We start from the raw sequence: 27,617 nt of genomic DNA on the forward strand, positions 1-27,617 counted from the left end.
ACAATACTCCTCGTCCTGGGGGCCGGAGCCGCGGAACGAGCCACAGAGGAAAAGGTTATTGGTTGGCGGTTCAGCCAATGAGCGGGCCTGTTACTAGTTTGCGGCATCCTGTGGTATAGGGGAAGCGCTCCGGGCCTGGAATCCCTACGCGTCCCGTTGGGTTTAGCACGATGAGCTCAATCGGCACTGGGGTGAGTTCGCTGTCTGTCGGTGTAATAGTTTAACCTAAGGATTGGGGTTGAAGGGAACTCGGACAGACCACATGGGGTTCGCGGACCCGGGGTGCTCTGAGACCGCCTTCGGCTGGGTGGGCCATTTGCAGCTGTTTGGAGACCGGTCGTCTTTATCCCCTATATGCTAGGCCTGCGTCTCAGGTGACCGTGACTCCTGAAGCTTTTCAGCGCAGGTGTAGCCGGCTTGGCGTCGCCGCAGTGAGGTTTGGAGCCGCTTTGGATTGCTGAGTCACTTTCTTCAGCCACTTAGGGAAACCGAAAGTGGAAACTCGTGGGGCTTGAAATAGTGTGTTCTCTTGAGAACCACCGAGGCAGTGAGATTTGGGATTCCGGGGTCTGGAGATCGTGCTTTTTGTGTACTGCGTTTGCAGTTCCCAGGGTGCTGCTGATTCACGGGCCTTCTCTGTCTTTAAGTGTGCAGATCATTGACCGCTCAGTTTAAGAGTCACTGGAAATCCTGTCGGAACAGAACTAATAAAAATTGTCTGAAAAACAATCTGATGAATCCTTCAGTTTTTCCTTTCTCGTTTTTCCTATACAAATTACCTAACAGCGCTTGTAGGCATTTATTCCGTAAACGTTTAAATGGTTACTTAGGAACTTAACAGCTTCAGACTTTTCATAGACTGTTGAGGATTTTGCAGTGGGACTTGTTAACTTGTTTGGCTTTCCTTTGTTAAACGTATTGCATATGTGCAGTCAGTTTACTCCTTTTATGTACTTCTCTATATAGAAAATACAGTTTCTAAAAGATTTATTGGTTATTTGCACTAGAGTTATTGAATAATGAGTTTCTCAGTTCCTCAATTTCTACTTCTTAACAAGATTCTCATGCTCAGCCTTAAGTTCAAGTACTGGTGTTCTAAATTTGATAATAGGTAACTTATGTCTGGAATGGTTTAATCCATTCGGTTATGAATGCTAAAGTTCTGCCATACTTTTCTTGGATAAGTAAATGCTCAGTATTAAATCTTGTAGCAAACTGACTTTGCAATTATATTAATGTTACCTTCAATTAATAGTATTTCATTCTACAAACCTTTTAAAGAATACTTGATAATGTAACCATGTGGGATATTTTAGTAACAATGGTAGGGTTAATGATCTGGGTTTAACAGATCAGGAAACAGACTCAGAAAGTACCACTGCTGAAGGCTTATCTTCTGTCTTCATTTCTCCCAAGAACTCCAGATACGAATATTTGTTTGTCTGCTTGACATGTCTGTCCACTTGATCGTTTAATAGTCATTTCGTACTGCATGTGAAAGTAGAGCTCTGGGTTTTCTCCTCACCTTGCCATTTTGCATCTACTACAGCCTTCAGCTCAGTGAATGGTCATATGAAAAAATCTGTCATTCATCTTTAATTCCTTTTTTTACTTTACTCCCAGAACCAACGCTTTAGCAAGTTTATTTTTTTATTTTTATTTTGTTTGAGACGGAGTCTTGCTCTGTTGCCAGGCTGGAGTGCAGTGGCACGATCTTGGCTCACTGCAACCTGTGCCTCCCAGGTTCAAGCAATTCTCCTGTCTCAGCCTCCCGAAGAGCTGGGACTACAGGTGCGCACCACCACGCCCAGCTAATTTTTGTATTTTTCGTAGAGATGAGGTTTCACCATGTTGGCCAGGATGGTCTCCATCTCTTGACCTTGTGATCAGCCCGCCTCACCCTCCCAAAGTGCTGGGATTACAGGCATGAGCCATCACGCCCGGCCTAGCAAGTTTATTTTTATTATTTTTATATTTTACTCTACTCTCAAAAAATATTCCCTTCTACCTCTTCTCTCGTCTAAGCTACCACCACTATCTTTGGAACACCTTATCTTTGCTTCTGTTGTTCTCTCTACAACTTATTTTCCACATAAAGCCAGAATGATGTTTTTAAAAATATAGATGATACCACTCCCCCTGCTTAAATTTCTCATTGCATTTAGAATAAAATACAAAGTCCTTTTTCCATCCTGGAAGACCCAACATAATCTGGCCCTCAGCTACCTCACTAACACAGTTTACTCTTCTTTCTGCTGCTTACAGTGCTTGGGACACAGTGACCTTATTTCTGTTTCTTGACTGTGCTAGCCTTATTTCTACCCTAAGATCTTTGTGCCAAATGCCAAGAAGACTTTTCCTTCATATCTTAAATGGCTAGCTCCTTGTCATTTAGGTTTGACTCAGCCTAAATATAACCGCCCAGAAGGCCTTCCCTGATGATGTAGTCTGTAGTAGTTCATTGCTTTACTCTTTTATTTTCATCTTAGTGCCTTTTCTGATTTATTGCTGTACCTCTAGCACCTAGATTCATGTCTGATGTGAAATTGAAGGACTTAATGAATGAGTATACCTTTGTATTCCGTATAGTGAGTAACATAATAGATACCATTAACTGCTTGGTGAATGCCGAATGATTTGTTTGAAGTCTTTTAGTTTGTTAATGGCAGAATTATCGTTACAAATTTAAATGTTCGAACTCCAGTGCTGGTTCTACTGCCCCATATTAATCTTTTTCAAAAATGAGTTTTGTAGTCTGGGTGAAAAGTGTTCTGACTTCACCTGGGACCTGTATCCATTACTCTTCAATAGCTGAAATCTAAGGTATATAGCTTTATCTTAGCTACTGTTGCTGCTCTGACAAGTTTCCCTTTCCTCTCTTGAAAGCAAGGTCTTTGTTGGGATATAACAGGTTCCTGATGTTTCAGCCATTTAGAGGGGAAGAAACTGTATGGTCATTACTGCCAAAGATACAAGCTTACTGTTGCCCTTTTCTCCTTAAGTATGACCTGTCAGCCTCTACATTCTCTCCTGACGGAAGAGTTTTTCAAGTTGAATATGCTATGAAGGCTGTGGAAAATAGTAGGTAAGAAACATTTAACCAGGTATTACATGTCTCCTTTTATTTTATATATTTTTGGCGATTAGGCTTTGTTATGTTACTTTGGTACAAATTAGTATATGTCCCCAAATCTCAATTTATTCATTTCCAGAGCCCCAGTCCTATATTTCTCGTTGATTCCAGGATTATCCACTTAGATTTTCCATGTTGCAGAGTGTATAAATCACATTCATTATCATCTTTTTGTTTTCCATTTTCAAATTCTTGATTTGTATCATAGGCTTCCTCAGCCATTAGGTTTGTGACCTTGTTATTTTTTATTTCTCATACATCTTGTGTTTTAAATGTCTTATGCAATTAGTCACATGTGCGATTCAGCAAAGATTTTTTCTATGTCTGTTTCTGTTTTGAGACCTGAGTCTCACTCTGTCACCCAGGCTAGAGTGCAGTGGCACGATCTTGGCTCACTGCAACCTCCGCCTCCTGGGTTCAAGTGATTCTCTTGCCTCAACCTCCCCAGTAGCTGGGATTACAGGCATGTGCCACCATGCCCGGATAATTTTTGCATTTTTAGTAGAGACGGGGTTTTGCCACGTTGGCCAGGCTGGTCTCAAACCCCTGGCCTCAAGTGATCCGCTCACCTCGGACTCCCAGAGGGTAGCCCCAGTCCTATATTTCTCGTTGATTACAAAGAGCTGGGATTATAGACGTGAGTCACCGCGGCCAGCCTAAATACGATTTTAAAAAGTCAGATTTATGCAAAGATGAGGAAATATCTTTAAAAAATTGAAACCTTAAAAACGAATGTGTTTTTTCCTGAATGAAGAAAAAATGCAGCCGGGCGTGGTGGCTCATGCCTGTAATCCCAGCACTTTGGGAGGCTGAGGCGGGCGGATCACCTGAGGTCAGGAGTTTGAGACCAGCCTGGCCAACATGGTAAAACCCTGTCTCTACTAAAAAATAACAGAATACAAAAATTAGCCGGGTGTGATGGCACACGTCGTAGTTTCAGCTACTTGGGAGGCTGAGGCAGGAGAATCACTTGAACCTGGCAGGTGGACGTTGCAGTGAGCCAAGATTGCACCACTGCACTCCAGCCTAAGCAACAGAGACTCTGTCTCAGAAAAAGCTAGGATTTTAAAAATGAGACGTAGTTTCACTCTTGTTGCCCAGGCTGGAGTGCAGTGGCACAATGTTGGCTCACCGCAACCTCTGCCTCCCAGGTTCAAGCAATTCTCTCAGCCTCCCAAGTAGCTGGGATTACAGACATGCACCACCATGGCCAGCTAATTTTGTATTTTTAGTAGAGACAGGGTTTCTCCATGTTGGTCAGGCTGGTCTCGAACTCCTGACCTCAGGTGATCCGCCTGCCTCAGCCTCCCAAAGTGCTGGGATTACAGGCATGAGCCACGGCGCCCGGCCTAAAAGTTCTTCTTTTTAAAGATGTATTAACCTGTCCTTTGATACTACACCCAAAGTGAACAAATGCTAGTTTCTTATTTTTTAAAAAAATGTTTATTTATTTTAAAAAAGAGGCATGGTCTCACTCACTATGTTGCCTCGGCTGGTCTTGAACTTTTGGGCTCAAGTAATCCTCCTGCCTTGGCCTCCCAAAGTGATGGGATTACAGGTGTGAGTCGCTGCGCCTGGCCTATTATTCCTTTTTTTTAAAAAAAACTTTTTTTGGGGGCAGGACATAGGATCTCGCTTTGTCACCCAGGCTGGAGTGCAGTGGTGTGATTACAGCTTACTGCAGACTCGACCTCCTGGTCTCGAGCTATTCTCCTCCCTCAGCCCCACAAGGTAGTTGGGACTGCAGGCAGGTGCCACCACGCCTGGCAAATTTTTTGTAGAGACAGGGTTTCACCATGTGGCCCAGGCTGGTCTCAAACTCCTGAGCCCAAGTGATCCGCCTGCTTAGGCCTCCCAAAGTGCTGGTATTATAGGTGTGAGCCACCGCACCCAGCCGAAGTCTTTGAATTCTTATGAAAATAATTTTGACCTCGAAGACTGCCTGAAAGGATCTCAGAGATTTCCAGATTTTCAAGAATGTTTTAAACAGTGTGGAAGATGTTGAGTTGAGATAATTAAGACAGGCTTCCTGCTGGGCGTGAGCCACGCCTGTAATCCTAGCACTTTGGGAGGCTGAGGCAGGTGGATTGCTTGAGCTCAGGAGTTCGAGACCAGCCTGAGCAACATGGTGAAATCCCGTCTCTACTGAAAATACAAAAAATTAGCCGGGCATGGCAGTGCGTGCCTGTAATCCCAGCTACTTGGGAGGTTGAGACAGGAGAATCACTTGAACCCGGGAGATGGAGGTTGCAGTGAGCCAAGATCACGCCACTGTACTCCAGCTGGGGCAACAGAGCGAGACTCCATCTCCAAAAAAAAAAAAAATAGGGACAGAGTTTCAAAATGTTGGCCTGGCTGGTCTTGAACTCCTGGCCTCAGGCAATCCTTTCACTTGGGCCTTCCAAAGTCCTGAGGTTACATTCTGACCTGTACTGCTTGAGTTCAACTAAGTTTGCAAACCTTTTGGGGAAATTCATTTAAATAGGCAGTAGTGAAGAGGAAATGTATTCTAGCATCCAGGATAACCTCAAAGACATGGAATCAAAAATGAACATGAGGTTTTTGAAGGTTGACAGTGAGGTAACCAGTAGAGTACAGAATTTATAACAGGAAATTGAATATGCTCAGGGGGCTCTGCCAGACCCTTAGGAGTTTAAACTTGCAAGGGGAGCCATGGAAGAAGACACCTAAAGTGTTGGGGAAGGAGTGTCAGAAATTCTTAGAAAATTTGTTGTGTGCATCTGTTGTTCATTTTTCTGGGAGGAAATGCCATAGTTTCATCAGATTTTAAGAGGCTTGTGAATAACACAATTCCCCTGCTTTTTAGATTGTGGATCCCTTTTTAGATTGTGACTATGGCAAAATGAAACACAGCTAGGAATTAGGCTGGTCTTAGATAAAATGGATTAGAGAAGTAGAAAAGATGGTGTAGTAATCTAGGCCTGAAATTATAAGGATCCCAATGCTGGTATAATTATTGTAAAGAAGTGGACATGAAGGAAATTTTGAAGAAAAAAATTAATAGTAAATAGAAGCTCAACATGGAGGATGTAGAGCTTGGTGATGCTATTATCCAAAATAGAGAAGTTGTGCCGGTAGTCCCAGCTACTGAGGCTGAGGTGAGAGGATTACTTGAGCCTCAGACTTCAATTCAAGCCTGGGCAGCATGGCAAGACTCCATTTCTTTAAAATGAAAAAAAAGAAGAAAGAGAAAGTTGAGATAATTTTACCAGAAAACTGTACAATCAAGCATTGCTTATTTTGTCTCTATTGTTTCCGATCAGAACTACCTTTATCAAAAAGGAATAGAAGAATAAAGTGTAACACATTTTCATCTTGAAATGGCAACATGTAATTTCTCCACATTTTACTTGAGGTTGTGTGTGTGTGTGAGACAGGGTCTCACTCTGTTGCACAGACTGGTGTGCAGTGGTGCAATCTTGGCTCACTGCAGCCACCACCTAACTGGGCTCAAGCAATCTCTCACCTCAGCCTCCCAGGTAGCTGGGACTACAGGCGTGTACCACCATGCCTGGCTAAGCCAGGTTTCGCCATGTTGCCCAGGCTCGTCTTGGACTCCTGGGCTTAAAAGATCCTCCTGCCTCAGCATCCCAAAGTGCTGAGATTACAGGTGTGAGCCACTGTGCCTGGTCTTAAGAGGTTATTTTAAGATCTTTTTATTTTAAACAGTTGTAGCAGAACATATATTTTATTTTTATATACGTATTAGAAGCAATATGTTTATTATGGAAAAATTGGAAGAAAGAGATGAGCAAAAGGAAGAATAAATCATAATCCTTCTACCCAGAGCAGTCACTGTTAACTTTTTAGTTTGTATCTAACCTTTTATGTCTGTTATGTACCATTTTTAATGGACATGAATTTATGTCAACATTTGTTTATAACATGATTATCATAAGCCAGACACTGAGCCATATTGTGTTTCGTTAGCATCATTTTTATACTTACATATTAATATATTTTTAGTCAAATGATGTACTTAGATTCTGGAGGGAGGGTCACATGATATTTATATGGATTTAATGTATTTATTACACTTTAGTGTGTTTTCTCTTCCTGGTTTTCAAATGTTTTAAGGTATTTGGCATGCCTTAAATGTTACTTATTTTGTTTTTTTGTTAAACTTAAGTTTATGAAGTTTCTTTTATTTTCAGTTAAAAAACTGATTTTCTTCTCCTTGTTTCAGTACAGCTATTGGAATCAGATGCAAAGATGGTGTTGTCTTTGGGGTAGAAAAATTAGTCCTTTCTAAACTTTATGAAGAAGGTTCCAACAAAAGACTTTTTAATGTTGATCGGCATGTTGGAATGGTAAGGTCATGTTTAAAATGTTCCTTTTTGTCTTGTCCAATTTCTTTTGAAGTAACTGATTGGAATAGATCACTGTGCAGTCACAAAAGTAATCAGAGCAAGTTACTGCATTTGTCCAGTTCACTGTCCAGTAGAAAGGCAGCATTCTCATAACCTTATTAGTGATGGGGGAAAAACCAAGTTGCTGAAAGAAGAGCAGGTGAGGGAGAGGGGTGGGGAGTATGCATAGAAATGAGATCTTGGCAGCACACATCACTAATGAAGGTATATGCTTGAGAGGTGAAGAATCTTTAGCTTTCTGTATCTCTTGTGGGGATCACTGTCAAAGTAAAGATGCCATCAGATAGCGAACACCTTTATATAAGGTGGAACATCAGGAAAGGATGTTTAATGAAAAGGAAAAGTGAACACATCCATAATAGTTTCATAGGGCATCACTGAAATTAAGTTATTCATGCAGCTGGTATCTAAGTTATGAGTGACTAAATTGCAAGCCAAGCCATAGATACATGACTGGTATATACTAAAGTTACCCTACATAGATGGCAGACTTGGCTTAGTGAGAACCACTACCGAAAAAAAAAAAAAAAAAGAATCAAATGATTCTAACCCTGCCACCTGAAAAGGAAAGGAAGAAAGGAGAATATCTCTATATTAGGTTTTATGCTGGGAGCTCTTTACATAAATTACCTTGTTTAATCTTGACAACCCAGTGAAGGTTATATCAATGTCATTTTCTTTTTTTTTTTTTTTTTTGGTTTGAGACAAGAGTCTGGCTCTGTCACCCAGGCCGGAGTGCAGTGGCGCCATCTCAGCTTATTGCAGCCTCTGCCTCCTGGGTTCAAGCGATTCTCCTACCTCAGCCTCCCAAGTAGCTGGGACTACAGGTGCCCGCTACCATGCCCAGCTAATTTTTATATTTTTAGTAAAGGCAGGGTTTCACCATGTTGGCCAGGCTGGTCTCGAACTCCTGACCTCAAGTGATCCATCTGCCCGCCTCAGCCTCCCAAAGTGCTGGGATTATAGGCGTGAGCCACTGCGCCCGGCCTAATGCCATTTTCACAGGTGAAAAAATAGATGCACAGCAAGTAAAGAAAAGCTGGGATTCAAACTTGGGTCTGCATGTTACTCAAGAGCCCTTTCTAAATGAAAAGACACCTTATATGACCCACATCGTTCAGCTGATAGCTTTCTTATATCTAAATGAGATTTAATGTTACACACAAACACAAAAAGTACTGGTAAAGTATAACCAGTAAACCATAAAGCTAATTTTTTTCTTCTTCAAAGATTATTTTATCTCAACAATATGTTTCTCCTGAACAGATTTTTTTATTTTGCTGCAAATGACAGGATTTTATTTTATTTTTTGAGATGGAGTCTCACTCTGTCATCCAGGAAGGAGTGCAATGGCGCGATCTCAGCTCACTGCAACCTCTGCCTCCCGGGTTCAAGCAATTCTCCTGCCTCAGACTCTCAAGTAGCTGGGATTACAGACATACGCCGCCACACCCAGCTAATTTTTGTATTTTTAGTAGAGACGGGGTTTCACCATGTTGGTCAGGCTGGTCTCGGACTCCTGAACTCCAGTGATCTACCCGCCTCGGCCTCCCAAAGTGCTGGGATTATAGGCGTGAGCCAGCGTGCCCAGCCTAGCATTTTATTCTTTTTAAAGGATGAATAGTATTCCATTGTGTATATATACATTTTCTTTTTACTGTTTTGTTGTTGTTGTTGTTGTTGTTGTACAGATTTTTTTCGTCACCCAGGTACTAAGCCGAGGACCCAATAGTTATTTTTTCTGATCCTCTTCCTCCTCCCACCCTCCACCCTCAAGTAGGCCCCAATGTCTGTTGTTCCTGTCTTTGTATCCATGAATTCTCATCATTTAGCTTCCACTTATAAGAGAGAACATGTGGTTTTTGGTTTTCTCTTCTTGTATTAGTTTGCTAAGAATAATGCTTAACAGATTTATTATTGCCAGTGAAACTGATATGTTTTGATGAAACTTGCTAGATTGTAACCTAGCTAGTAGGAGGTGATCTTGTATTCGTTTATGTACTAGCAAAAGTTAATATTTTGAAAAAAATTATGCATGCATATATATATATATACACACACACACACACACACAGAGGTCTTGCTCTGTTGCCCAGGCTTGAGTGCAGTGGCATGATCATAGCTCACTACAGCCTTGCGCTCCTGGGCTCAAGTGATTCTTCTGCCTCAGCCTCCCAAATAGCTGTGACTACAAGTGTGCCATCACACCTGGCTAATTTTTTAGTTTTTTTAAGAGATATGATCTTGCTGTGTTGCTCAGGCTGGTCTTGAACTCCTGGGCTCAAGCGATCCTCCCGCCTCAGCTTCTTGAGTTGCTGAGATTACAGGCATGAGCCAATGTGCCCGGTCAACATTAGACATTGAAGAGGGCTGGAGAAAATTAAGACTTAATATCCTCCCTCCTTCCACAGTTGTCATCTTCAAGTGATTTGAGAATTATATGACTTTACAGTAAGCTTTCTCTAAAGCAACAGAAGATTCTTTAAGTGGTGTAACTTACTGGCATGGGTTACCTTGGGGAAGCTATTCTAAACACGCATTTCCTTGTCTGCAAAACGAGTGATAATAGTACTTGGCACATACAGTTGTTGTGAGGTTAAAAATTATTATGTAAAATGCTTAACATGTAATGAGTGCTCAGTATCTCTTAGTAATTATCATTATTACTATTACTGGGTAGCGTAGGAAAAAAAGCCTATTAAAGATTTTGATACCACTTTTAAATTCTGTAACTGTCCTGGGCTAGAGGGTTTCAAAAACTTGGTTGGTTTATGGTACCTTAAGTGTCTCAGTAGTTTTTCTCATGGCTTCCCTAGGCCGAAAATACCTAATGGTTTCATTTATTAAGTATTTAGATCCAAAGAACTTAGTGTTTACATCCTAAAAACTTAGTAGCCGTTTTTTTTTTTAAATACATAGTGAAAAATATTTTTATTTAAAAATTAAAATGTTTTATTTTAAGCAACCAAAATTTCTAGTATATACACTGCACAACCTCCCAAATTTGGATGTGGCCACTGTCATTTCCTGTTCCACACTGATTTTTGCACAGTACTTACTTTTTTTTCACAGCAACCACTAACAGCCAAGCTTCTCAAAGATGTGGTGGCATTGAAAGGAATGTAGTAAAACGATCTAATGTTCAAACGGAACTACTTGGACATTTTTCTCCAAACTTAAAATGTGCCACACTAGGCCAGGTGCAGTGGCTCACACCTGTAATCCCAGCACTTTTGGAGGCCAAGGCGGGCAGATCACCTGAGGTCGGAAGTTCAAGACCAGCCTGACCAACATGGAGAAACCCTGTCTCTATTAAAAATACAAAAATTAGCCGGGCGTGGTGGCGCATGCCTGTACTCCCAGCTACTCGGGAGGCTGAGGCAGGAGAATCCCTTGAACCTGGGAGGTGGAGGTTGTGGTAAGCCGCGATTGCACCACTGTGCTCTAGCCTGGGCAACAAGAGCAAAACTCCATCTCAAAAAAAAAGATATGCCACACTAACATGTGATTTCACTGCAGTGCCTGAGGGCCTCTCGGCACATACATAGTAACTGCAATTCTGTTTTTGTTTTTGTTTTTGTTTTGAGACAAAGTCTCATTCTGTTGCTCAGGCTGGAGTGTAGTGGCGTGATCTCGGCTCACTGCAGCCTCCGCCTCCCGGGTCCAAGTGATTCTTGTGGCTCAGCCTTGGGAGTAGGTAGGATTATAGGTGCCCGCCACCAAACCTGACTAATTTTTGTATTTTTAGTAGGGGTTTCACCATGTTGTCCAGGCTGGTTTCAAACTCCTGACCTCAGGTGATCCCCCCGCCTCGGCCTCCCAAAGTGCTGGGATCACAGGCATGAGCCACCGCACCCGGCCTAGTAACTGCAGTTCTAAGCCGCAAATCTTGAAAGAGGAATGGTTTATCATTGTAGTTTATTCAGCCAATAGGCTGAAAAAAGATTTGCGATTTGCCTTTTAGAACAAAACAGTTACAGGTTGAGTATCTCTCGTCAAAAATGCTTGGGACCAGCAGTATATCGGATATTTTTCGATTTTGGAATATCTGCATTATATACTCATCAGCTGAGCATCCTTAATCTGAAAATTCAAAATCCAAAAAGCTCTACTGAGCCTTTTTTTTTTTTTTTTTTTTTTTTTTTTTTTTTTTTTTTTTTTTTGAGATGGAGTCTCGCTCTGTTGCCCAGGATGGAGTGCAGTGGCGCGATCTCGGCTCACTGCAACTTCCGCCTCCCAGGTTCAAGCAATTCTCTGCCTCGGCCTCCCAAGTAACTGGGATTACAGGTGCCTGCCACCACGCCTGGCTAATTTTTGTATTTTTAGTAGAGACGGCATTTCACCATCTTGGCCAGGCTGGTCTTGAACTCGTGACCTTGTGATCCACCTGCCTCGGCCTCCCAAAGTGCTGGGATTACAGGTGTGAGCCACCAGGTCCGGCCTGAGCATTTCCTTTGAGTGTCATGTTGGCACTCAAAAAGTTTCAGATTCTGAAGCGTTTTAAATTTCAGATTTTTGGATTAGATATCCTCAACCTCTAATAACTTTAGAGAAAAGATCAAATTTGGGCCGGGCACGGCGGCTCACACCCATAATCCCAACATTTTGGGAGGCTGAGGCAGGCAGATCACCTGAGGTCAGGAGTTCAAGACCAGCCTGGCCAACATGGCGAAACCAAACCCTGTCTCTACTAAAAATATAAAAATTAGCCAATCCCAGCTACTGGGGAGGCTGAGGCAGGAGAATCCCTTGAACCTGAGAGGCAAAGGTTGAAGTGAGCCCAGATGGTGCCATTGTGCTCCAGCCTAGGTGACACAGTGAGACTCTGTCTCAAAAAAAAAAAAAAAAAAAAATCTGACCAAGACCCATGGTTTTTATTCGTTATAATGAGGTAGTGGTAGTAAATCAGGGGAAGAGGATTTATGATAGAAGTAGTCCTGAATATTGGCCGGGCATGGTGGCTCACGCCTGTAATCCCAGCACTTTAGGAGACTGAGGCGGGCAGATCACGAGGTCAGGAGATCAAGACCATCCTGGCTGACATGGTGAAACCCCATCTCTACTAAAAATACAAAAAAATTAGCCGGGCATGGTGGCAGGCGCCTGTAGTCCCAGCTACTCAGGAGGCTGAGGCAGGAGAATGGCATGAACCCAGGAGGCAGAGTTTGAAGTGAGCGGAGATCATGCCACTGCACTCCAGCCCTGGTGACAGAGCGAGACTCTGTATCAAAAAAAAAAAAAAAAAAAAAAAAAAAGGAAATGTCCTGAATATGAACATTGGACAAAGCAATGAAGTTATACTTACTAAATTTCTAAATTATAATTTCATACTCAAGCATCAAAATGCCTTGTAGAGAGACCTTTAAGCCAAAAAAGTTTATTTTGAATGGTAATACTTGTTAAAAAAAATGTTTAATAAGTCTGTATTAATTGCAGACTTTGATTTGTGATAGGAATGTGTTCCTCTAGTAAATTGGTGCTTTTTTTCAGGCAGTAGCAGGTTTGTTGGCAGATGCTCGTTCTTTAGCAGACATAGCAAGAGAAGAAGCTTCCAACTTTAGATCTAACTTTGGCTACAACATTCCACTAAAAGTAAGTTGATAACATATTGAGGAACCTTTTGGACAGTAATAGAAGTTTATTAATAAGCTCTTCTGCTTCCCTCCATAGCATCTTGCAGACAGAGTGGCCATGTATGTGCATGCATATACACTCTACAGTGCTGTTAGACCTTTTGGCTGCAGGTAAGAAATTTTGTGAATTATTCAAAAGGCAGATCTGTACTATAGATATTTATTATGTTCCCCAGCATCTTAGCCTTTTACATACTTAAAAATAGAAACTCTTGTCGATAAGTATTAGGGCAATGATTAAATAAAACAGTGTACATAGAAACTACTTGAGGCTGGGTGCCATGGCTCACGCCTGTAATCCCAGTACTTTGGGAGGTTGAGGTGGGAGGATCCCTTGTGCCCAGAAGTATGAGACCAGCCTGGCCAACGCAGTGAGAACCTATCTCTACAAAAAAAATTTAAAATGTAGCCAGGTGCAGTATCACATGCCTGTAGTCACAGCTACTTAGGAGCTGCTTGAGAGGATCATTTGAGCCCAGGAGTTGAAGGCTGGAATGAGCTGTGGCCATACCACTGTACTCTAGCCGGCGCAATAGAGACTCTGCCTCTTTAAAAAAAAGGTTTCAATAGTGAAAAGGACTATATAGATCTGAAGTGATTATAAAACAAGGAACTGATAACAATGACTTTAATCTGATTATAATAAGCTCTCGGTGTTAGTCCCTGATATTCTTAGGTAATTTTAAAAATTACGTCTCACAATTCCCATTAGGCACGGTTTCTCTTTCTGTTGAAGTGCTGATATTTTATTGTGGGGTACAGTGGGGATTCAGCTGCATAAAGACCTGGAATAGGTATAAATATTCAAATTTGGCTTCACAGAGAAGACTTGTGACTAGATTTTTCTAAAATGAAAAGACATGTTTGGCTTATGACTTAAAACAGTCAAACATGTTTGGTCAAAATAATACATATACTAACATCTGAGTGCTCAGCTGTAGTCCTACCTTTGAGTTGTTTATCATCAGTCATATTTAATTACTAAGATATTAAAGAAAACTTGAGTTTTATTCTATTGGTAATATTACATTAGTGTTTTATGTTTTTACTTTTTGAGACAGTTGCTGTCACCTGAGCTGGAGTGCAGTGGTGCCATCATGGCTGACTGCAGCTTTGACCTGGCTCAAGCGATGCTCCTACCTCAGCCTCCCAAGTAGCTGGGACCACAGGCATGGGCCACCATGCCTGGCTAATTAACAAAATTTTTTTTTGTAGAGACGGGGTCTCACCATGCTGCCCAGGCTGACATTAGTCATTCTTAAGCTTCTCAGTTAAATTACATTATGAAACACTTTGTTTTCAGACCATGTAAAATACCTTTCAGCTGAGCTCTGAGTTCATCAGTTAACTTCTCTACTCTTTTTAAGGGAGTAAGAATAGTAGAGATAACTTTTTTTCATAACTTTTTTTTTTTTTTTTTTTTTTTTTTGTTTTGAGATGGAGTCTCGCTCTGTCGCCCAGGCTGGAATGCAGTGGCACGATCTCGGGTCACTGCAACCTCTGCCTCCCGGGTTCAAGCTATTCTCCTGCCTCAACCTCCTGAGTAGCAGGGATTACAAGCACCTGCCACCACGCCCGGCTAATTTTTTTATTTTTAGTAGAGTCGGGGTTTCGCCATGTTGGCCAGGCTGGTCTCAAACTCCTGACCTCAAGTGATCCACCTCGGCCTCCCAAAGTGCTGGGATTACAGGCGTGAGCCACCGCACTGGGCCAGAGAGAACTTTTTTAGTAAACATCTATTGGGCACTGAGTTAGTCATAAATATGGAGACACAGGTGTGAAGTCACATTGATAAAATATTAGTGATATGATAAAGGGACAACAATTAGGGAACGGACTCTTTCTGGACAGGAGGCAAGGAAGAGTGTGAGATGTAGGGAGACTTGGTAGTTGCAAGCACAGGAACTGGTACGAAAATACGTGCGCCAGAGAGAGTTAAGTATGCTTGGTGTGTAGAGTATGAGGTTTAGAGATGATACTGATGTAGGAAGGGGTCCAGTCATATAAAAGTCTGTGCTCCATGCTGATTTTTCTTCAAAGAAATGTTGAAAGGCTTTAAAATAGTGACAGTGAGCTATATATTCTGAAGGATAAGTCTCATATCAGGGTAGAAAATGGAAGGAAATGACGGTAGGGATGGGAATTGAATAGTTAAAATATTCCGCATATAAGATGATGTGTAAGATGCTGCTGATTTCTTTTCTACTCTAAGGCAAATATAGTTGTCCCTTGGTATTTGTGGGGGATTGGTTTTAGGACCTCCCATGAATACCAAAATCCAAGGTTGCTGAAGTCCCTGATATAAAATGGTTAAGTATTTGCATATAACCTGTGCATATCCTCCTGTATGTTGTCATCTCTAGATTACTTGCAATACCTAACACAGTGTAAATAGCTGTTACACTGTATTGTTTAGGGAATAATGACAAGAAAATCACAGTTGTTCAGTACAGAAGCAATGTTTTTTGAAAGTTTTCTATCTGTGGTTTGTTGAATCCACAGATGCAGAACTCATGGAAACGGTGCCCACTGTATGTCGCAATTTCAGAAAATCAGTATTTCATACAATCAGCTAATAGCCTAATTTGTTGAGCACAGAAAAATACACTGAACCAATTCTGATTATTGCAGAGAAATGATTGGCAGGATATTGGGAAATAGAATGAAGGGTGGAAAGAATTTCACATGGATTCAGTATACTCTCCGTCAGGAATTTTGTTCCCTTGATCTTTTTGTGTTTATGCCTTATTTATTGGGCCCTCTCATAGTTGTGGTTTTCATCTATCGTTACTCCTTTCCCTGTACTGCTAGACTTTCCAGGAGACCTTCATCAGAAAGATTAATACTAAACAAACAAAAGCTACATGAATTTTGAATAATCTCATGTACTAGTTTTAATTGAAACCACTGTTTCAAAGTACTTACTATGAGTTATATGTGTATTAGTAATTTATCTCAGAAAGAAAATATAACTGCATTTTAAAATAATTTTTTCAAAAATACTTTTATGTTATTGCCATGGTTTAAGCTGTTTGTATACTTTCATGCAGTTTCATGTTAGGGTCTTACAGTGTGAATGACGGTGCGCAACTCTACATGATTGACCCATCAGGTGTTTCATACGTGAGTAATTTTGAATCATTTGAAATTCTATTTTAGTTTAATGGTATTTCATTAGCATTTAAGTCTCATTATAAGATTATATGAAATTTTAAAAAAACTCATTCAAGGAAAGTAATTTTTCTTTTTTTTTTTTTTTTTTACAACAACCTCTTGTCCAACAGAATTTTTTTTTTTTCCTTTTTGGGGGAACAGGGTCTCACTGTGGCCCAGGCTGGAGCACAGTGGTGTGATCACAGCTCACTGCAACCTCTGCCCCCCAGGTTCAAACAGTTCTTCTGCCTCAGCCTCCCGGGTAGCTGGGATTACAGGTGTGCACCACCTGGCTAATTTTTTTTATTTTTAGTAGAGACAGGCCTTTGCCATGTTGGCCAGACTGGTCTTGAATTCCAGTCCTCAAGAGATCTACCCACCTGGGTCTCCCAAAGTGCGAGTATTACAGGTGTGAGCCACGAGGCCCAGCCATGTTTTCTTATCATTAATAACCGATACGAGGCAGAGGAAAGATTTTTTGTTTTCAGTACGTTATTTATAGAAACTATATAGTGCATATAGTATTTTGAATATGTGATTTTCCTTTATTACTATAAACACTGTCTTAAAACTGTATTTAATGTCTTTTTTCTTTTTTCCTCATTCTTGCCCAGGCTGGAGTGCAGTGACAGTCATAGCTCACTTCAGCCTCTTAACTCCTGGGCTCAGGCGATCCTCCTACCTAAGCCTCCCAAGTAGCTGGGACTACAGGCTCATGCCACCATGCCTAGCTAATTTTTGTATTTTTTTGGTGTCTATAGAGACAAGGTCTTTCCACGTTCCCAGGGCTGGTCTCAAACTCCTGGCCTTAAGCAGTCCTCCTGCCTTGGACTCCCAAAATGGTGGGACTACAGGCGTGAGCATCGATGTCCAGCCATGTCATCCCTTTTATTTATTTATAAGATGGAGTGTCACTCTGTCTCCCAGGCTGGAGTGCAGTGGCTCGATCTTGGTTCACTGCAACCTCTTCCGCCTCCTAGGTTCAAGCAATTCTCCTGTCTCAGCCTCCTGATTAGCTGGGATTACAGGCATGTGCTACCATGCCTGGTTAATTTTTGTATTCTTAGTACAGATGGGGTTTTGCCATGTTGGCCAGCTGGTCTCCAACTCCTGACCTCAGGTGGTCTGCCCACCCCGGCCTGCCAAAGTGCAAGGATTACAGGCGTGACCCACAGTGCCGGACCTAATTTTGTTTGAGACAGCGTCTTGCTCTGTCACCCAGACTGGAGTGCAGTGGCACCAAACCTCCACCTCCCCAGTTCAAGCAATTCTGCCTCAGCCTCCCAAGTAGGCTGGGATTAGAAGCATGCATCACCACACCCAGCTAATTTTTGTATTTTCAGTAGAGACGAGGTTTCACCATGTTAGCCAGGCTGGTCTCGAACTCCTGATCTCAAGTAATCCGCCCACCTTGGTCTCCCAAAATGCTGGGATTATAGGCGTGAGCCACCTTGCCCTGCCTTCCCTTTTAAAGAGAAGGTTTAAATGTGATTTCTAAGAGTTTTCCCTAAATTATTACCATTTCTTTTTTTTTTTTTTTTTTTTTTTTTTTGAGACAGAGTCTTGCTCTGTCGCCCAGGCTGGACTGCAGTGGTGCAATCTTGGCTCACTGTAACCTCTGCCTCCCGGATTCAAGGGATTCTTGTGCCTCAGCCTCTCAAGTAGCTGGGATTACAGGCCTGTACCATCACACCTGGCTAATTTTTGTATTTTTAGTAGAGACAGAGTTTCACCATCTTGCCCAGGCTGGTCTGGAACTCCTGGCCTCAAGTGATCCACGTGCCTCAGCTTCCCAAAGTGCTGGGATTACAAGCACTTTGTGTGAGCCACTGCACCCGGCCTGTTACCGTTTCTTAACTGTTTTCTTATCCTTACATTTTTGTCGTTTTTACTAATTGAAGAAAATGAAGATTCTTAAATATATTTTGCTGTAACAGAAGTATATATGTGTGCATCCTTTTTTTTTTTTTTTTTTTTTTGATGGAGTCTCACTGTTGCCCAGGCTGGAGTGCAGTGGCGTGGTCTCAGCTCACTGCAACCTCTGCCTCCCAGATTCAAGTGATTCTCCTGCCTCAGCCTCTGGAGTAGCTGGCATTACAGGCACCTGCCACCACACCTAGCTAATTTTTTTGTATTTTTAGTAGAGACAGGGTTTTACAATGTTGGCCAGGCCGGTCTCCAACTCCTGACCTGAGGTAATCTGCCCACCTCGGCCTTCCATAGTGCTGGGATTACAGGCATGAGCCACCACACCCAGCTGTGCATCCTTATCTTTAAAAAAATTTACAAAATAATAAAATTGGGGGTTTAGAGTACTGAACTCATAGGAATTAACTTTATTTCTGTCTCTCAGGAATATATAATTTCATTTTTCATTGTCATAGTGCTAAAATCTTTTCCGTTCCTGTTCCCCAAAATGTCTTAAAGTGTATATGATTACATAATTTACATATTTTTGGATATACCTTTATTAAAAATACAGGTTGTTTTGGAATTGTTTGGTATTTTAATATTTTTGAGCCTTTTGGCATTCATCAGAATGTGTTTGACTGTATTTTTCTATACTTGCTTTTAAAAGTCATTTAACATCCTTTCACTAGGTTATAGAAACATTAGTAGTCATTAATTACATATGATAGTGTACTAATTCAGTGATTATATATATTTTTTTCTAAATAGGGTTATTGGGGCTGTGCCATTGGCAAAGCCAGGCAAGCTGCAAAGACGGAAATAGAGAAGCTTCAGGTAATAATTAATGCTTGAATTTTTACTACGTCGTCATCCTAATGCAGTGAAATTTTATCACCACAGACATTTCAGTCTAAGGCAGGGATGTCCAACCATTTGGCTTCCCTGGGCCACACATAAAATACACCAACACTAATGATAGCTGATGAGCTTAAAAAAAAAATCTCATAATGTGTTAAGAAAGTTTACGAATTTGTGTTTGGCCCCATGTGGCCTGTGGCTGGGGAAGCTCGGTGTAAGGATATAGTGTGGTTTGATGTTGAGAGTTTATGAAGCTGCTAAGTCACTGAATGGGAAAGCTGGTAACATATTATCTGTAGAGTTGTGTTATACATCCCTTTATAGAATCTGAATAACTGCTATAAAGCCTCAGTCTAGAAAAACACAACTTTTGATATGATTTCACAAAATCCTTGAAACCTATTTATGAATCTCTGTGAGCTCTAGTTTGAAAATTTTGTTTAAAATTTTGAGTTAATAAAAAGTTATATTTTTCCTATATTCTTTCTTTGGAACACAGCTTTTATGTCTGGCTGTGCTCCACCGGTTCTCTTAGCTTTGCTCCTAGCCAGATAAGGCATAAAGCCTACACTCTTACAACTACCCACTTTTTCTTTCACAAAATTCAGCTATTAGTGTGAAAAAGTTTTCTTAAAACTTGGTTTTCCTTTTAGCCATGCGTTGATCAACTTAAAGACTTCATGGATACTGTTTCAATATTATTGATTACCTGTCAGAAACTTGCCCAAAAAGCAGGCATACCATTTATCAGTGTTTTGGTAAACTGAAGTGAGATACAATTTCACATACATTTAATGTTAATGCTGTACTAGAACCTTGCTCAACTAATTACTCATTCAACTTATTTAAGACCAGCTTCTAGAAAATATTTATTAGTGCTTGGCATTTATACAATGCTAAGTTCTAGAACCCCCTATAAAACCTAATTTGTTTCGTATTTTAGTAAAGCTGACAAAAGGATCATAGAGGTCATTTAGCCCAAGCTCAACTGCAGATTAAACACACTGCATAGGACCACAGAATCAGCTGGTTCTGAACAGTATCCAGACCTTATGAGTCTTAGACCTATGTTCTTTTCCATTGCACACTTACTAGTATGATGCTAGGTTCCTATCTTCTACTCTTTTCCTTTTGTTTTCATCTCTCCATACTATTATATGGAAATTTGAAAATTAGAATATTTATGTCAGTTGAGGGGGATTACCCCTGTAATCCTACCAGTTTGGTAGGCCAAGTTGGGAGGACTGCTTGAGCCCAGGAGTTCCAAGACCAGGCTGGGCAAAAGAGTAAGACCCTATCTCCCAAAACAAAATGTTAGCGAGGTGAGGTGGTGCGTGCCTGTAGTCCCAGGCACTTGGGAGGCTGAGGCAGGAGGACTGTTTGAGCCCCAGCCAGGAGTTGGGGGCTACAGTGAGCTATGATCACGCCACTGCACTCCAGCCAGGGCAACAGAGCGACACCTTATCTCAAAAAAATAAAGGAAATTAGAATATTTAGAGCAGTTACTATCTGTCTTTCTGTAGTTAAATCCTAGCAAGGAATGGGAAAAACAATAAATCCCAGAGAAAAATCAAGAAAAAAAAATCACTTTAATTGAGGAACACTTTCAGTTTGTGACAAAATTATGCTGTGAATCAGGTGTTGCAAATTATGGCCCACTGCCTGCTTTTGTGTAAGTTTTATTGGAACACAGCTACATTCAGTCCATGGCTGCTTTTAGAATACAACAGTAGACTTTAACATTTGGAACAGGGAACAGAAACCAGAGCCATACAGCTAATAAACTTGAAAATATTTACAAGTTGATGCTTTACAAAATCCATCTGCTGACCCCTGCTCTGTATCATTGTTCTCTTCTGATGGTCTGTTTACTAAAAAATAAAAACTTCACAAACATGTAAAAAATAGATTTGCCATTTAAAATGTGCTTTTCAAGTTTGACTTTTTAGGATGCAATTAATTCACTAAATACAGAACTTAACTAAGGACAAAAATTTAAAGATCAGTATTCTTTCCCTTCCCATCACACTCAACTTAACATGAAGAACTGTAAACATCCTAAGCTTACAACAAACCTATCTAGTTAGACTTCAGTTAACCACTTACACATCCCCCTCCCCCATGAACTATTTGAAAAAAGCTGCAGGCGTAATATTGGATCCCTAAATACTTCATTCTCCTTATACCATTATCAGACCCAAGTATCATCTAATAGTCCATAATCAAACTGCCTAAGCAGTTTCTACACTGTCTTTTTAACTATTTCAAACTATCAAGGTTCGCATTTTCTTCCTTAGATCTCTTTTAGTCTTTTTCTTCCCCAAAATATTTGAGTCCATGCCAGTTGCCTTTAGTTGTACCCAAATAATGGTTTGTCTATTTCCTAAAAGTAGTACTCTTAAATTTAAATTTAGTGTTATTTTTGTTGTCATTGTTCCTTCTTCCTCATGTGGTTGTGCAGGCAGAGCTTGAGCATCCAGATTTCAAAATTAAAAAATAAAAGATAATCTAGTTTAATATATAGTAGTTGAATCACCTTAAGTCTAGACTGCTGTATGAGCACCCGTTATCTTTCACTATATTCCATCATCCCCCAACATATCCACAGTAGATGAAGGGCAGTTTGCTCAAACATTGTTTTGATCCTGTCATGTCTGTTCAGAAATGCCTGTCTATTCAGAAACCCATGTCTAATAATAAAATCTTGGACTGGTTACTATCAAAACCCAACAACATACAGACTCCTCAGCTAGGCCCTAGGGATATTTTTCTACCTTGATTTCCAAGTGTTCATTGAAAGAATGCTTAATTCTAATTTGGAAAAAAGTTTTTGGCTTCCCACTTCTGCTTTACATGTTCATCTTTCTTGAAATCAAATCCAATCCAATCTATATTCTAAGAACCTGCTCAAATCTTGGTTCTTCAAAGCTTTCCCTGGTATTTTGCATTTTTGCTTTGAATAGTTCCACGAAGGATAACTTCTTACTCCTTCCTTCATCTTTCTGTATCTTGCATATAGTAAATATTAATGACTTGTTTGCATTTTGTTATCCTAACTTGGCTATAAAGAAAATCAGATGTCTTCACCAGTTGTTCAAACTTCAGGTCTGCCTACAGATTCATAGATGGCTGTGGATTTTTATAATTTTGTCACAAAGTTAGTGGTAACTACAGGTTATCTCAGAATATCTTTTTTGGCGTATAAATTTTTTTCTTTTCCTTTTTTTTTTTTTTTTTTTTTAAGACAGTCTCTCTCTCTGTCGCCCAGGCTAGAGTGCAGTGGCGTGATCCCGGCTCACTACAACCTCTGCCTCCTGGGTTCAAGAGATTCTTAGGCCTCAGCCTCCCGAGTAGCTAGGGTTACAGGCGCGCACCACCTCCATGCCCAGCTCTTTCGTATTTTTAAGTAGAGACAGGGTTTCACCGTGTTGGTCAGGCTGGTCTTGAACTTCTGACTTCAGGCAATCCGGCCGCCTCGGCCTCCCAAAGTGCTGGGATTACAGGCACAAGCCACTGCACCCAGCCTGGAGTATAAATTTCAAAACATTAAAATATGAATCAGGAAACTTCGATTCTGGTCTTTTTCAGACTTTAGGTTATTTTCCTTGGTTTTATATCTGAGTATAAAAGTGAAAATAGTTATTACACAAGTGGAAAATGTTCTTCTGATGAACAATATACATTTTATTTTCTATAGATGAAAGAAATGACCTGCCGTGATATCGTTAAAGAAGTTGCAAAAATGTAAGTTGAAATTTTTCTTACCATCCACAAAAATATTTCACTTGACCTTTGCATATATATATTACATTAATCCTAAGAAGCTGTTTTCCTGTAAAATAACTTAGTGAATAATTTTTAGAAGGTAAATTTAACATTCTAAGAAGCCTCACGAAGGAAGAAAATGTTTTTAAGCAATATTTTTTAGTAGTAATGAATAGGATGGGGAAAATAGCTTGACAAAATAAACTGCTGTTACAGGTTAAGGACATATACCATTAGGGTCTTAATTTGTTAGCTCCCAACTTCTCAAATCTCTTAAGTCCTAATAATAGTAATCTTAAGATTGCCTCTATTGTAAGAATGCTTACAAACTTTATAGGTTACAACTAATTATTTCAATACATGATCCATGAAGCTGGCTCATTTATATAATCTGCTATTTATTTGGGAAAGATATGTTTCACTTTTTCAGGTTTATTATAAAAGTTCCTATAACAAGGTAAGAAGAGCAGTATTACAAAACATTTCAAAAACCAGCTTAAGAAACCCTGAATAGTTTATTACAGGTATATAAAGTAGAATACTATTAATATGTAACAGGTATTTGGACAGTAAACAATAAAAAAGTCAATTAACCTGGGTAGTGATGTTTCTAAAATTTTGTGATTCTCTAGATCAAAGACTGTAGACATTTGGTATTACAAAAAGATTCCAACAGAATACGTTGTGTAGCCAGCTTTTTAGATTCAAAAGTTATGGATAATCGTAATTCATAACAACTCTAAGTATTCCACATTAGAACTACATAAACAAGGTCTAGTCAATCACCTGTCTGTATGGTAGTGTATCAGGTTTTACATCTAACAATACGTGCAAGAAAAAAATTCCAATGGGCTCTATTGTTTAATAAACATACTATTTATATCACACTCAGAGTCTCTTATTAACCGGTCCATCATTACTGCTACTGCCTTTACCCCTCTTGCCACCTCCTCCCCTCCGCCCTCCTAGTTTCAGTTGTGAAGCAAGCAGAAGCCATTCTATGATTGTCAGTTAATAATGGCAACACTAGGAACCAACATGCAGCAGAGCTGCTAAGAAAGGAAGTCAGATATCTTCCTTGAATTATATAGTATGTTATCATGATATACTCTGTTTCCTTCACCGAACCAATCCTTTGAAGTCCTTCTGGAAATCAGTTCTTACCATCTTTTATATTTAGGTATAATGGTAGTCATCTGCTAAGTGTTCCATGTTAGGAAAGCCATCCCTTCATCATTTAAGAAAATGGAGCAGCATGTTATCTTTTACTTAGTTCTAGAAAATCAAGATCCTCTCATATTATAGCAAGGTTTTAGAAGACCCTCCAAAAAGTAAGGTATGTAACTCAGTGCATAGTATTAGATAAAGCTATACTCTGCTACTGTACTTAATTTGATACTTTTTTTTTTTTGAGATGGAGTCTCACTCTGTCGTCCAGACTGGAGGGCAGTGGCACGATCTTGGCTCACTGCAACCTCCGCCTCCCGTGTTCAAGCAATTCTCCTGCATCAGCCTCTCAAGTAGCTGGGATTACAGGCGCCCACCACCACGCCTGGCTAATTTTTGTATTTTTAGTAGAGACAGGCTTTACCATCTTGGCCAGGCTGGTCTTGAACTCCTGACCTTGTGATCCACCCACCTTGGCCTCCCAAAGTGCTGGGATTACAGATGTGAACCACCGCACCTGGCCTCTTGATACTTTTTATGTTACTTTAATATGTTGCATGACAGTGCCTCCTCCTTTGCTGTAATTTGTAAAGTACTACAATGTGAAGGCCAGGTTATGTGGCATATATGCCATTATAAAATGGACAAGGAGCTTAAAAAGACTACTGCCAAGAAGCTATAGGTTGAAGAGACCATATAATTGCAAGCACATAAATTAGTTTTTTTTTTAGTTTTTTGAAACAGAGTCTCACTCTGTTGCCCAGGCTGGAGTGCAGTGGCGTGATCTCGGCTCACTGCAGCCCCCACCTCCTGGGTTCAAGCAAGTCTCCTGCCTCAGTTTCCCAAGTAGTTGGGACTACAGGCCTGTGCCACCTCACCTGGCTAATTTTTGTATTTTTAGTAGAGACGTGGGTTCACCATGTTGGCCAGGATGGTCTCGAACTCCTGACCTCATGATCCACCCGCCTCTGCCTCCCCAAAGTGCTAGGATTACAGGCACAAGCCACCATCTCCAGCCAATTAGTTGGTTTTAAATATATTTAAATTAATGGACAAAATATTCTAAAAGGGCACAGTTAATGACACCTCTTCCTAGTGAATCCGTGTTCTTTATGAGGTATCTTTTATAGTTGTATCTTTTTTTTTTTCTGAGATGGAGTCTCGCTCTACTGTAGCCCAGGATGGAGTGCAGTAGTGTGATCTTGGCTCACTGCAACCCCTGCCTCCCGGGTTCAAGGAATTCTCCTGCCTTAGCCTCCTGAGTAGCTGAGATTACAGGTGCCCACCACCACACCTGGCTGATTTTTGTTTCTTAGTAGAGACAGGGTTTCACCATGTTGGCCAGGCTAGTCTCGAACTGACCTCAAGTGATCCATCCACCTTGGTCTCCCAAAGTGTTGGGATTACAGGTGTGAGCCACTGTGCCCAGCCAAGTTATATCTCTAAAGCAATGTGCAAAAATAAACTGAACTTGGGTTGATTAGGTATATTCAACATTTGTCGGGAGAGTAGATGTTTCATTTTATTTCAGTCCCTGTGTAATTTGTCTTCTCTAATGTTAAATACTATGTAGAATGTGTCTGTGTAATTTTATACATACTTTTATTATGGATGGACATTCTAATTTGTACTATGGGTCTGTGAACTACTTCAATGTTTGGAGGTTACCAAAATCTTACCTTTCCCTTTTCTATTCTAGAATTTACATAGTACATGACGAAGTTAAGGATAAAGCTTTTGAACTAGAACTCAGCTGGGTTGGTGAATGTAAGTTATTTTTGTACATTTATTTGCCTTAGGAATGATCTGTACCACAGCTAATTTACAACTGAGTGTCCTTTCTAATATAATGAAAGCTAAAGCAAATTTACTAGGTTGTCTAATGAAGGGAAAGTTCTGCTTAATAATTGACTTAAGTTGTGAACAGGTTATTTTTTGAAACATCCATTTCATGGTTTTAAGATATTATGCTATAAATTAATGCTCAGGATTTATAAATAGCATAATTTACTTTCATTTCCATAAGAACTTAATATGTAGACACATATAATCTCATGTAGAAGCAGCACACAAAAATATTCGAGTATTACTCATAGTACAACTTTGCAACCTTAGGTGAGTCAGATATGTGGATTGGGTAGATCCTATGGTATACTCCAAGTTACAATATGGTACTCAATTTAAAATTCATTTACACATGTGGCTTAATTTACAGTAACTAATGGAAGACATGAAATTGTTCCAAAAGATATAAGAGAAGAAGCAGAGAAATATGCTAAGGTAAGCCACAGCACAAAAACTTCTCTTGGCCAGGTACAGTCAGGGAATCACTTAGCCCAGGAGTTTGAGACCAGCCTGAGCAGCACAGCAAGACCCCCATCCCTAATTTAAAAAAAAAAAAAATTCTCTAACCAAAATTATGTGTTGAATAATATAAATAGACTGGGGTGGTTTCTATGAAATAACACTGAGAGTTCAGCTGAACTAAAGATAGAAATTTTCTAGGTTATCTCTAGTGGGTAAAGTTGCCTTGGTTCCAAAAAAAAAAAACTTGGGAGGTTTAGATTGCAAAGAGTTTTTTAAGACTTTTAATACTTTAAATATATTTGTTGTTGTTGTTGGTTTTTTTTGTTTGTTTTTTTTTTTTTTTTTTTTTTTTGAGACGGAGTCTTGCTCTGTCACCCAGGCTGGAGGGCAGTGGCACCATCTCTGCTCACTGCAACCTCTGCCTCCAGGGTTCAAGCGATCCTCCTGCCTCCGCCTCCCAAGTAGCTGGGATTACAGGAACATGCCACCATACCTGGCTACTTTTGTATTTTTGGCTTCACCAATAATACAGAGACGGGTTTTCACCAGGCTAGTTTCAAACTCTTGAACTCACGTGATCTGCCTACTTTGGCCCCCACGAAGTGCTGGGATTACAGGCATGAACCACTGCACCAGGCCTCTTAAGTATATATTCTATCAAAGATACAGTCATTGCATGTTAGAGCAACATTTGCTTAATTAACTTTGCTTGGGTATCTTATTCTAAAACTGTTCATTCAGTTACAAGTAGAGGAATTTAACCACTTAATTCAGGTTGTTGTAGCTTAACTTGCCCACAGGTGTGGGATATAACAATTTTAAAAATCAATTTTAAACACCTGTTTTCTCTTAACAGGAATCTCTGAAGGAAGAAGATGAATCAGATGATGATAATATGTAACATTTACTCCAGCATCTATTGTATTTTAAATTTCTACTCCAGTCCAATGTAACTATTTAGCCCTGGATTATACATACTGTCCAATTTTCATTAAATTTTTGTCTTATAACTATTGAAGTTTGGTTAATATCTGCTTTACAAAATTGGTGGGGGTAAATGAGGACATTTACTCAGTATTAAAATATAGATTTATGACTACTGAAAAATTCCCTGGTTAAAATGCTGCAGAATTAATTAATTCCAAGACTGTAGATTAATTCAAAGCCCCATCTTCATCACTCAACTAGAATTTACAGATCATATTCTCCTGGGCTTTTGTACAAAAAGCACCTACCAACTTAGTGGACAAATAACTGATACGGTTTCCCACTTTCATATGAAGTAACTGGTGGTCATCA

At 40.2% G+C, this 27,617-nt stretch overlaps 1 protein-coding gene and 1 long non-coding RNA gene across 2 annotated transcripts in view; one reads left to right on the forward strand and one right to left on the reverse strand.

Moving 5' to 3' along the window:
- Positions 1-27,331, forward strand: PSMA3 (proteasome 20S subunit alpha 3). Its single transcript, XM_001164848.6, has 11 exons — positions 1-191; positions 3,003-3,085; positions 7,341-7,464; positions 13,015-13,116; positions 13,195-13,268; positions 16,208-16,280; positions 18,990-19,055; positions 22,777-22,823; positions 25,711-25,778; positions 26,227-26,291; positions 27,175-27,331. The coding sequence occupies exons 1-11, from the start codon at positions 171-173 to the stop codon at positions 27,217-27,219; spliced, it is 768 nt and encodes a 255-aa protein (XP_001164848.1). The 5' UTR covers positions 1-170; the 3' UTR covers positions 27,220-27,331.
- Positions 20,650-27,617, reverse strand: part of LOC129137068 (uncharacterized) — a 32,876-nt gene continuing 25,908 nt past the window's right edge. Inside the window, exon 5 of the long non-coding RNA XR_010151135.1 lies at positions 20,650-22,696. This is a non-coding gene — a long non-coding RNA (uncharacterized LOC129137068). The remainder of the gene's footprint in view (positions 22,697-27,617) is intronic.

This window comes from Pan troglodytes, chromosome 15, assembly GCF_028858775.2.
Source record: "Pan troglodytes isolate AG18354 chromosome 15, NHGRI_mPanTro3-v2.0_pri, whole genome shotgun sequence".
Classification (NCBI taxonomy): domain Eukaryota; kingdom Metazoa; phylum Chordata; class Mammalia; order Primates; family Hominidae; genus Pan; species Pan troglodytes.

Coding starts and splice junctions, on each gene's coding strand:
- PSMA3 (XM_001164848.6), top strand. CDS start 171: ATGAGCTCAATCGGCACTGGG. Junction 192..3,002: donor TGAGCTCAATCGGCACTGGG/GTGAGTTCGCTG, acceptor TTTCTCCTTAAG/TATGACCTGTCAGCCTCTAC. Junction 7,465..13,014: donor TTGATCGGCATGTTGGAATG/GTAAGGTCATGT, acceptor GCTTTTTTTCAG/GCAGTAGCAGGTTTGTTGGC.